Source organism: Petromyzon marinus, chromosome 23 (assembly GCF_048934315.1).
Source record: "Petromyzon marinus isolate PM22_M1 ecotype Great Lakes invasive population chromosome 23, UKy_Petmar_22M1.pri1.0, whole genome shotgun sequence".
NCBI lineage: Eukaryota > Metazoa > Chordata > Hyperoartia > Petromyzontiformes > Petromyzontidae > Petromyzon > Petromyzon marinus.
This window is the reverse complement of record NC_133689.1, coordinates 8,557,628-8,569,689: the sequence shown is the minus strand read 5'-3', so window position 1 is coordinate 8,569,689 and position 12,062 is coordinate 8,557,628. Positions and strand designations below refer to the sequence as shown.

The following is a 12,062-nucleotide window of genomic DNA, read 5'->3' as shown; positions in this document are numbered from 1 at the left end:
ATGGGGATTCTCTTGACTATATTTCATTACATTTGGTCAGTTTGGTTGATGAAAACATTTGCATGATGTGCATGGTTATTTTTTTAATACAATTTTTATTTGTATATCTTTAAATATGTTCTCATTTCTCGTAACAAGATATCAACGATAACAATACTTTAGAGTTTGGCACCAGTATTCTTGATTAAAGTTTACATTCTGGAAAGCTTAATAAATCGTGTCAATAAAAAATATATTATGGCAAAAAAGTTTGCTTTGTTCAATGCAGTAAATTCATTCCATCATTGAAGGGAAGACAATGATTTCCATTCTCGTTCACCATTAACAGTGACAAACTAAGATTGAGGTCCTTTTATGCTAATTGAAGCAATGAATTCACCAAAGCAAACCTTGCTGAACCATTGTTCAAGGTTATTTTAATTCTATAACTAGCCCGGTAGACAAATGTTGTCTGGATTTATTGCCGGTTGGCTCTTCCTAGCCAATCTAATGGAAAGACCCGTTTGTATTAAACTACCGCACATACATTACATTGTCCAGTCAAGGTTGGCACAACTATTGACATATTCTTGGTTCTTTCACCTTCATACGTGGTGACTTTACCGAAAGAACCAATAATATGAATCCCTGCAGTCACGAAAGCTTTAAATCGAAATTTAAACTATTGACATCTTTCACTGTAGTGTTCTCAAGCTACATTCCTATACACAGTGAACACAGGAATGTGACGGGGCGTTGAGCCTGCTCTTCCGATTCGCATGCACATAGTCGGCCAGATGCGGTGCCCACACTCCACCCGCCGAGACAAATGTAGGTGTGCCACTCATAACGGATGAAAACAAAAATCGTGCTACTGCTCTATATGCTCCGTGGTTTTCGCCCTGTGTCCTCCTAAATACCTCTCGCGTCCTTGTCGTCCAATGCCAACCCAAATCCCTGGATTTCTTGCCATCATCGCGAGCATCCGATTGTACATCTTCCCTTCTCAGATTGATTTGAACTTTCTTTTTCAGTTTGCGTAAGATTATTCACGTGTTCCTGGTTATTTCGGTAGATAGAAAATAAAATTAAAATGAAAGATCATGAAATTAAATTAAATACAAATTTAAAGAATAATATGAAAATAATAAAAGCAAAAAAAAACCCACGACGTTTCGATCGCAACACGAGCGGTCTTCATCGGGCGGAGAGAAAAGAGGGGGCAAGCCTCCAAATGCAGCTGTTTAATTTTTATTTAATTTCATTATCTTTAATTTTTATTTTATTTTCTATCTACGTGACTTTACCGAAAGAACCAAGAATATGAGCTCCTGCAGTCACGAAAGTTTTAAGTCAAAATTTAAAATTCACGTCGATCTCAATCTCCAACTGCCGCAGATTTCCTATCACTCATAGAGCTCAGGTTTTACACAGGCTGTCCGTTCTCCGACCCATATTGGAGGACGCGTTTCAGCATTACAGACGTCAACATGATGGTATAATTATCGTGACCACTGTAATCTTGCACATAATAAGGAATACCTTATATTTATTCTTGCCCCCCGGGAATTTACTTCATTTTAGGACAGAAGCACGTTGCAAGAGGAATGTGCACGGATGCACGATCCGGTAGTACTGTAGAGTAATTGTGGGCAATTATCCGATCTCACCTCGTATTGCGGAGACACACACTGGCCTATGCTTTTAACGCTGATTGAAAACGCAGGTGCGTATCCTCATGCCAGACATGCATTCATTCATGTTGAAGCCACCAGTCACTGCTTTCATTATGCCACCTCAAAGTTTGCAATGCAAGGTAGCAATCTTCCTAAGTACCCCGCTAAAAAAAACAATCCTAATGAAAACGACGCAGTCATTAGTCGTATGTACACGTGTTGCCATTCCATCAATCATAGGGTCGCAGAGGCTTGGCCGATTGTGCTACACTGCAGAAATGAGTCCCCGAGGCTTGAGACTGGCATCGGCTCGCCCGACTCACGAGACGTGATCAAAAAGGATCCCGACGCAGCCAACCGGCCACTCAGTCTGCATGGCGCGCTCGTGTCCGGCCACAGCAACGCGTGTCGACAACGTCTAATATATTTATATTCTTGGTTCTTTCGGCGAAGTCACGTAGAAGGGGAAACAATAAAATAGTAAAAATATAAAACAATAAAATTCTCACGACGTTTTCGACTGCAACACAGGCAATCATCATCAGGTTGTGAAAACCACAACAAGAAATTTTGAAAAAAGTAGCGGTTTTTTTTTGGGAGTCCCCAGTGATTAACTGGAACCCCATGGAAGCCCCAGTGATTAACACTTGTGTTGCAGTCGACACTTGAATATATTAGGAATTCAATACATATTCTTGGTTCTTTCGGTAAAGTCACCTAGAAGGGAAACAATAAAATAATAAAAATATAAATTTTCTTGCTGTGGTTTTCACACCTGATGATGATTGCTTGTGTTGTAGTCGAAATGTCGTGAGAATTTTGTTTTATATTTTTATTATTTTATTGTTTCCCTTCTACGTGACTTTACCGAAAGAACCAAGAATATGAATCCCTGCAGTCACGAAAGCTTTAAATCAAAACGTCTAATATGATGAGGTGCAAGCTCCCAGTCCAGTGGCCCTCCCAGACGCTACGCAAGTTCTCAGAGCTGACAGGCTTTAGGGAAATTGCAAAATTCCAGAAGGACGGTGTAATAATGGGCAACGACTCGTAGATTATGCCAGCATCATCAACACCGGCGCACTTCTGAAATGCAAACGCGCTTTATGATGCAATTATGCACCATGGGCATGGATGCCAGTTTTTTTTTTACCTTCCTAAAGTGTAAAAATTGCAGTTAAACGAAATAGGCATTACTTATGCACCCACAAGGCTAGCTGATGCACTTACAATTTTTACTATTGTATCAGGTCAGAACTTATTCTTGGTTCTTTCGGTAAAGTCACGTAAAGTCATGTTTTATATTTTTATTATTTTATTGTTTTCCTTCTACGTGACCTTACCTAAAGAACCAAGAATATGAATCCCTGCAGTCATGAAAGCTTTAAATCAAAATTTAGGTCAGAACTTGTTTTGGAATTGCACAGAGGGAAGAATAATGAAACAAAGTACAGATATTGTTGAATTGTTCGTTTTGCTTAAAAAATGTAACTCGGCAGACGTGCTATTATGTAACGAACACGTTAAGTTTATGCTCACAAACTCATTGATAAATTAAGCGCTGGTAAATGAATCAGGGCTACCTACCAGCTTGATATATACCATTGCACATGTGCAGTGCCTCAACATATGTTACCATACTTAATGACGATGCTTACCAGTTATTAAAAGTTTTCTTGGTTCTTTCGGTAAAGTCACGTAGAAGGGAAATAATATAATAAAAATAAAACTATAAAATTCTCACGACGTTTCGATTGCAACACAATCAATCATCATCAGGTGTGAAAAATCACACTTGACTTTACCGAAAGAACCAAGAATATGAATCCCTGCAGTCACGAAAGCTTTAAATCGAAAGTTATTAAACGTATGAAAGTATATGCGAGCAATATGAAAATCAAATATATAGATATTGTTTGTACAACGCGCGATACAACTTTGCTGCATAGATTTCAAGAAGGACGTATTTAATTTCTAATATATTCATATAATTCAACAAATATGTATTACATTTTTATTTAAAGCTTTCGTGACTGCAGGGATTTATATTCTTGGTTCTTTCAGTAAAGTCACGTAGAAGGGAAACAATAAGATATTAAAAATATAAAACAATAAAATTCTCACAACGTTTCGACTGCAACACAAGCAATCATCATCAGGTGTGAAAACCACAGCAAGAACATTTATATTTTTATTATGTTATTGTTTCCCTTCTACGTGACTTTACCGAAAGAACCAAGAATATGTATTGAATTCCTAATATATATTCACGTGTGCATTATGTTAATACTATTTTGTTGTAAATGTATTTTAATTCACATGCAATTAGTATTTCTCATTGTATCCACATGTATGATACAAACCTTACACAGGGTTTCTCATTTATTGATTTAGCTGGCTTGTTTATAGCCAGATTCTAAAAGTAGCAAATTCAACACACAATACAAACAAATAACTGCACATTTTGTAATGTTCCATTTCGCAACTACTGTGCGATTTTCATGCATTTTCAGCAATTTCGCAGATGTCCAGTTACATTTTTATAAACTATTTACGCTGCAGAACAGAACCAATTTACTTACACGGCTTGCAATTCCAAAAGTCTCATCAACTAGTCAATAAAGCCCTCTCACATGTTGAGCAAGTACGAGACCCAATTCTTGATATTTGGCTCATTCGCGATAAGCAATATATCTAAGTAGCATGCTTTCGTTCACTTCGGAGTGCCAGCGTTTGCAAACGATCAATTCTTTTTCATTACACATTGCAAAAACACACACTCATCTCTTTAATACACCCCCCAGCCAAAATTGGCAGCATATGATTTTTTCTTTCTTAGACCATGAATACAATGCAATTGATATAAAACCACCGTTAAGGAATGCGGTACATTTACAGAAACTGTTCTTGCAATTTGGAAATGGTTTTCACAAGGCTGTTGAGACCACAGCAAAAAAACAAATTCTGTGCATGTCCACGATTCAGTAACGTGGCTTGGCAATGCCAGACAGAGCCAGTTGGGAGCGTTCGGGCGGTGGTGGCATTTCACGCACATGTACGTAATCCAGCAATGCGGGGACGATGATTGGTGGGATCGCACAAATGTTGCGAAACTCCCCATTCCCGTGGGCGTTGAGGAGTCGTATACCCTGGCTTGCCAGGAGAAGGCAGTAGAGCACCCGTGTGGAAGTGTTTCCCTCCCTCACACGCCTGGGTTTTCTCTCGGTGCTCTGGTTTCCTCCCATGTGTAAGCACTAATTTTTTTTTTACGATCAGAAGAAAGAAGAAGATGCTCGGTGTAGTCGGCACTTTGCTCCGTTCATCATTTCGTTTTTTTTTTGTTTAATGCTTTGGTAAGCACTAATTGGTCGATACGACCTTAATGTATACAGGACCGCAGAGCTTGGGCGTTTTTTTTCTTGGAAACCGGCGTATGGGTTGACTCGGGCGTCACAGTGACCGAAATGTTACCTACCTCGCCTGGTATGCAGGAGGTCGTAGGTTCGACCCTGGCGCCTGCTATATACACGTAGGCTTTCGCGACCAGTATTATTCATAATAAAAAAACGTTTTTTGGGTTAGATCGCGTTATTCATAATTATTCATAATTGTGTCGCAATCATCCTGCACTATTTAAGACCGGGAGCAGGTGGATGGCTTCACTATGCTGGCATTTGTCAACGTGACACTTGTTTTTTTACTGATTGGCCGTGTCGGGTGGTGGAGGGTTGCGACACATTTCTAAATAACGCGATCTAACCCAAAAACCTTTATTATGAGCCTGCTATATAGGTGGAGTTTGCGGCGTCTCTCTCCACGCGGTCTCGTGGATGTTTAAAGGGTCCTCCGGTTTCCTCCCCCCCCCAGCCCCCCACATTTATAATGAACATGCGTTCAGAGTTATTTAGCTGCTATAAAAATGTCCACATGATGCTAAGCCAACTTCGTTGAGATTACCACTTGTGGCAAGCTCGCTTCTGGGCCTGACCTCTTGAATAATTCTCTCCAAGATAGTGAGCGAAACGCTGTGCGGCGAGCTAAACATTGAAGTTTGTTAAATTGTCTGTGCGTTGCTGTACTCCCAGTGTAAAGAATAAGTGAATGTTCTTCAAGCGAAGTGTACCCAACTGTGCCTGCAAAAGCTCATTTCAAGTTATGGATTTGCAATATGGATTTGCAATCCATAACTTTGGCTACATTTTTCACTGCGAATGAAATGCACAACCAGGTTGTGGAAACACGCAACAGTTTAGCAATTAAATATGTACTTCACAATGAACTAATTTGCATGCAACGTAAACAATTATGACAAGTTGCTTGCAAATTCACTGTGGCAGCGAGTTAAACAAAACAACCATCAGCATCGTCTTAATTCGATGCAATTCTCATTTCAACCAGGGTTAAAAGAGGCCCTTTATTCCTATAATTCAACACTTTTGTTAATGCCATTGCCTTAAATGTAAAAAAACGTTTCGGGAAAGGGCCCTTTTTCACGAATCCTCCCCCACCCCCCGTGGCTCTCGGCGTGACGTCATGCCCCCGTGACTCGGCATGACGTCATCCTATCACTTTCGTCCCCCTTGCTTCTCGGCCTGACGTCATCCCCCTGTGACTCTCAGCGTGACGTCAACCCCGAGCTCTAAGCGTCATGTCACCCTCGCAATCTCTTCCCCCGTGGCTCTCGGGAGTGTCGTCCCCGCCGTGACGTCACCCCCAACCCCCCCCCCCGCAATCTCTCGTCCCCTCGTGCCTCTCGATGTGACGTCATCCCCCCGGTGCCTCTCGACGTGACGTCACGTGTGTAGGCGGAAGCGGCAACTGTGGTGGTGGTGGGGGAGCGGCGCGTCTGCCGGCGCTTCTCTCTGTGAGCTGTCAATCATTCACCATTCGTCGTTACAGCCCTGCGCGGCGTGTTGTTGTTGATGCTGCTGCTCCTCCTCTTCTTATTTTAATCTGCGGCACCTCGCGTCGCCTACTCTCCGTCTCTTCCTCGTAGGCGGCGTGCCCACGAGATTTCGTAACAGGCCCGGCCCGTTTGGGTTGCGAGTTCCCCGTGGCTTGGTTGCGTTATCAGCGTCATTTAACAACTACAAAGAGCCCCCGTCCGTGTAGCCTTTAACATGCTGTCAGGGCAAGTGCTGTTTGTCAGCACTATTCCCGGCCGCCTTTGGCTCCCTAGTCGTGATGTTTATACACCGCACAAGGTACTCGTTGAAGGCCGAGTCGATCTAGGGGAAGCCCGGGACCGGTTCATAAATAATTCGCCGTCACCGATATTGGTCGTGAGCTGGAATCGAACTTGGGATCGCCTGGGTTCGCAGCTCACTGCGCTAATCACTGCGCCACCGCTCCCCATAACAGGCGCGCCCAACACAACAGTGCTAGCTCGTTTCAAGTTCCAAGTTTAATTTGTTTAACCAAGTTGAGTGCTCAAGATATCAGGCTAAGTCTTATTTTGCAAGAGTGACAATGGTCATCAAAAATAACAAGACAATTTGAAGTAACGTAAAAATAGGCTGACTTGTACTAATATGTAAACAGACATCAGGGTTATATGTGGAATACTCTTCTGGATTGTAGTATCTAATTCTGTGTGCTGTTATAATCTCACGGACAATACTGTTATTTATCCTTTAATATTGGCACGTTTAAATACATGCATTTTGTAAAAACAAATCGAAAAATTACCCATAAACTACTCAATTGGAATATAGATATAAATGACCACCCCCTCGCTACGAAAACTTCGCAAAACCCTCCTGATAGAAGCATCACGAGACTCTGTGATGCTTTGACGGGTAAACATATCTTAATTTATTATAAAACAATAGGACGTGATTCTCATCGTTGATATGATGTATGAAGTATACTGTCATCCAAGGCCGTAGCCATGAAGTCAACATTTGGGGGGACCAAATCTTCCAGGGCGTCTGGGGGTCCCCCCCCCCCAGAAAAAAAATCTAAATTTGAAAACGAATTTCCTGCCTAAAATATTTAAAAAATTCACTAACACATAGGATGGACTTATTTTTTACAACAATGTCTAATGGTGTATTGTATTACATTGCTCTGTTTTTTTACCTTTTCTTGTTTCATTGTATGTAATGGCAGAGATTCGGGATTGATAAAGTACCACCATAACCACAATCATATAAACAGAAATCTATTTTTTAGAAATATATTGGGGGGGGACATTTTGAGCATATTTTAATTTTGGGGGGGGGGGGATGTCTCCCCCAATATATATTATAATTACGTCCTTGCTCTCATCTACAAAGCCATAGATCGTAGTGCGAGTGAGAACGATTGTTTAAGGGCGCTTTATACATTAAAATTATTATTAAATACAAAGTGATTTCCTGCTCAAATGGGCCTATAAGCGGTGCTCATCTCCTGTTTACAGCCCTGAACCAGTGGTTGCAATTCCACATTCCTGTGGTCGGGTGCCAGGCTGTTCATAGGACAACCACTGATGGCTTCCTCACAAATTGGCATTCAAATAATGGATCTGCAAACAGGATTTGAACTCGTAGCATGAGCCACTGAAACTCTTTTGCTGACCGTCACACGTATACGTCCTTAATAAAGAGTGGCAGTCAATTAATGGAATGCCTCCATCTCAATTGTGTACAGTGGCCAACCTTACTAATTGTGATACACCTTACTAGTGACGCACTCTAACCCAACGACCTCTATTAAGGAGAATCATACTTGAACTGCTTTACCAATGCTTTTGTGAGTAATTTTTCTGCACATTGTTCTTGGAGAGATCCCACATCATTTACCTTGCTTTCTTTTCTTTTCACGAGTGAGCTGGCAACTGGTGGATGAACGCACTTGCTGAAGGCCTGAAAACGGGAATTCAACTTGGTGGTGACCTTCACATCAAGGCATTGGCGGATGCACGCAGTTGACATGTAAATAAGGTAACTGATGTCACTCGGGAGTGATCGACAAACATGAAAAGGTCGACTGCTTGTTGAGCATGATTTATCAATGAGTTGAAAAAAGTCAGTCCCGTTATAACTCGCAGGGCTTTCCCATCCTCACCCTGGCAGAAGATCAATAATGTTCAGTTGTTAGTATGGCGCGGCTTGTATGCTGTCATGTTCCAAGTTTGATCCACGTGTCTAAACAAATGTGCTCCTGGCATGATTTAAAAATTTGTTGCGTACATTTTGCTCTGATGGTTCAGACTAACTTGAATGGTAATTCATAATAAAGGTTTTGGGTTAGATCGCGTTATTTATAAATGTGTCGTAACCCTCCACCACCCGACACGGCCAATCAGCAAAAAAGTGTCACGTTGACAAAAGACAAATAGTTCACTACTTTACGACGTTTCGCTAGTAATTACATCCAGCATCATTGGGCGAATTGCCCAAAAAATTGTAAATGTTGTGGATTCACTCTTCAACACACCGGTGGGCTAAAGTGAACTATTTGTCTTTTGTCAACGTGACACTTTTTTTGCTGAATGGGCGTGTTGGGTGGTGGAGGGTTACGACGCATTTATAAATAACTCGATATAACCCAAACACCTTTATTATGAATAATATTGGTCGCGAAAGCCTACGTGTTAAACTGAATGGTAATTCTTAAACTGGCATGTACACCGTTGGTTAGGTGAACTTTATTGCATGCAATTTGAAATACGGTTGATATTTAGTTGAATCCAGTTACTGTGCTATCATTACCAGACATGAATGGGCAGTTTTACCGTGTGCAAGAAGGGCAAATGTTGAATAATTAATCCCTTAATACGTGCATATTCAGATTTTAAATTGTTAAATTATACGGTTACAAAAGTTAATACGAGCTTCATAATAACAGGTTTTCCGCTGTCATTCTTCCTCGGAAAATGACGTTTATAATGTGTCTAAATTCGACTGGAAAATAATGATGTGGATGACTGATGCTTTTCATACAGCAACAATCAATCTCATGGAAGTTTTGTCAGTGACAGTAAATATCTCTGTTATTACAGTGCTGTATTTTTAACTGGTATATGTTCCCTGAAGCAGTAACGTCATGCCTTTACACGTGACACAAACGTACAGCGTTATTGTAGCCATGATTTGTGCATCATCCACTTCGCCACAGCGCATGGTAAACCCAAGCAGTATTCACTTCCAGATTTTCTGGAGAGAATAGGGTAAAATAAGAATTTGGACCCGCACAGTAATAATCATAAATGATTGAATGGAGTAAGAGCTGCACATGTAGCTCAGACAATGAGACGATGATTCTCAGCCTTAAATTTCCCTTTGTACCACTTAGAGCACTGTGTACCCATTAGACATTGTTGACCTGTGGATAGCTATATCAGGCCTAATGGCAGCTATTAATGGATCTGAATGGGCTAATGTGTCCATTGTTCTTACGACTAGAGGTTTTGCTGCCACTGGTCGATTGATCGGCAGTTGTTGTACTGACAAACTCAGGTTCATGTGCACACATGCTGGGATTATGTGCATAGTGTTTATAATGCACAGTTGAAATTCTTTACACTCTTAATGTACGGAATTATAAGGGTAACATGTTACCACTTTAGGCATTCAAGGATCGTTTTCTTACATATAATACTGACCAGGCTTTAACAGCATTAGGTATTGTAAGTTATTTTATATAATTAAATGTGTTATTGCTTTATTTTAATATGAATGTGAATAAACAAGAGGCATAATCTTCGGCAGGAAATTACGCATAGCACGTGATTTCTATATATCAAGCTGTTAGATCTGGTTAAAGTCCTTGACCCACCATTGGAACATTTGAGTTCAAATCCTAGTCAAAATGACTCTACTATTCGTCAAGGATAAATAAAATAAGCACGATTTTCTGGGAAGTCATCAGTGGTGGTTCTCTGGAGAGACTTATCCTATCGTCCTGATCCCAACACAGGAGTGTGGAATTTTAGAATCATTATTTAGCCTCGAGCTATGAAGCTCTTTTTCACAGATATCCAGTAGGGCATCATCACTGACTTGTGACTGCCAGGCATGGTGGCTCATTCCCAATTCAGTGCGGAGATAAGGGTTCATGGAATGCTTAAATTTGTAAAATTCCCAAATCTACTGGGCTGCCAGATGGTCAGGAGATGGCAGTATAGATAATGGCCTATTAACCCATATTTGCAGACCTCGGAGTGTTATTCCCACGTATGCGTGGGTTTTCTCTCAATATTTTGCTTTCCTCCCACAATCAGATTATCCGTTAATAGTATTGACCAAACATCTCAATAATGAACTCTCCCTAAAAAAAATATTGACGCTCAATGAGGCTTTCCTGGATAAGTTGGTGACATTAATGAAGGTGAATGCCACTTAGCGCACCGTGTACCAATTCTGATGCCATTTTTAACCTCCCGACCCCTGCAATCTCCCCCACATGTTGAATGCAGCCCCGGAATCGCTCGCAATGTCCTGCTATAGGACGGGCACGGGGAGAATGGAGGCAATGGAAGACGGCATGGGGCTCACGGAGCTGGGCCCCGTCGGAGTGGGAGACCCCAGTACGGAGGGCACCTACGTGTGCCGCCTCTCCCCTCATCTGGTGGAGGTGGCCAGGCAGGAGCTGCAGGAGAAGCCCGAATGGCGCCTCCGGGACATTCAGGTGTGAATCTCTCCCATTCATTCCTTTATTGTGTTCATTCATTCATTATTTTTGTTAGTGGATTTCATGAATGTGGATGTGGAGTGGCGGTGCAGTGGTTGGCACACGGAGCTATAACCGCACCTCCGATTAGCACAGTTGGCTACGTATGATGCGAAAGAATTTCAACATACATACAGGACACCAGTGACCTGAGCTCAGACACGGCTAACATCCGTGACGAGGTCTTGGGGGTTTCAACCAACCCGCATTGACCAGTGTGGTAAAATATGGTCAGACAATTTCCACGATCAAAAATGCATGGAAAGGCCTTCATCCAACAGTGATTTAACAAAGGGCTGGAAAAAAAAATGCCCGTTATGAATGTGTAACCATCTAAGAATTAAAATAAGTTTTCCAGACACTCTGGTTCCTTTCCAAAATATAATGGATTGTTTCTCCAAATGTCTCAAAGCAAGAACCTCCAGAAATATTACCTGATGCTCTCTGTGCCTTTCCCACGTAGATAAATAAATGCAATTGGCACACGGCAAATATTTGTTTGTCTTAACTGATTCTTTCCCGTTCCAAGACGTCTGCAAACTGCCGGGTGGGTCCCGTTCGCTGCAGAGTCTCGGAACCCACAAGCGGTTAACGTTGATTTATTTAGAGAGGCGTAGCGCTGCTGTATTTAAACGCATTGTGCTGTACTTACTGCAGAGAAATGTAGCGAGAACGACCACACTCTGATAGCTGGGGCCAAACTGCGGCACACGCCCTCCCGCATGGTCTTTTCCGATTCTGTTTCTGTTC

At 41.6% G+C, this 12,062-nt stretch overlaps 1 protein-coding gene across 3 annotated transcripts in view; it reads left to right on the top strand.

Moving 5' to 3' along the window:
• The window catches only part of LOC116945266 (alpha-tocopherol transfer protein-like), a 36,010-nt gene that overhangs the window by 10,920 nt on the left and 13,028 nt on the right, over positions 1–12,062 (top strand). Inside the window, exons 1-3 of one of the 3 annotated variants that reach the window (XM_032959644.2) lie at positions 6,401–6,519; positions 8,469–8,581; positions 11,059–11,270. In XM_032959644.2, coding sequence (XP_032815535.1) covers positions 11,076–11,270 — 195 coding nt within the window. In that variant the 5' untranslated portion in view covers positions 6,401–6,519; positions 8,469–8,581; positions 11,059–11,075. Of the gene's footprint in view, positions 1–6,400; positions 6,520–8,464; positions 8,582–11,058; positions 11,271–12,062 lie in introns of those variants that run through there. The other 2 variants (XM_032959645.2, XM_032959646.2) reach the window with 2 other exon arrangements.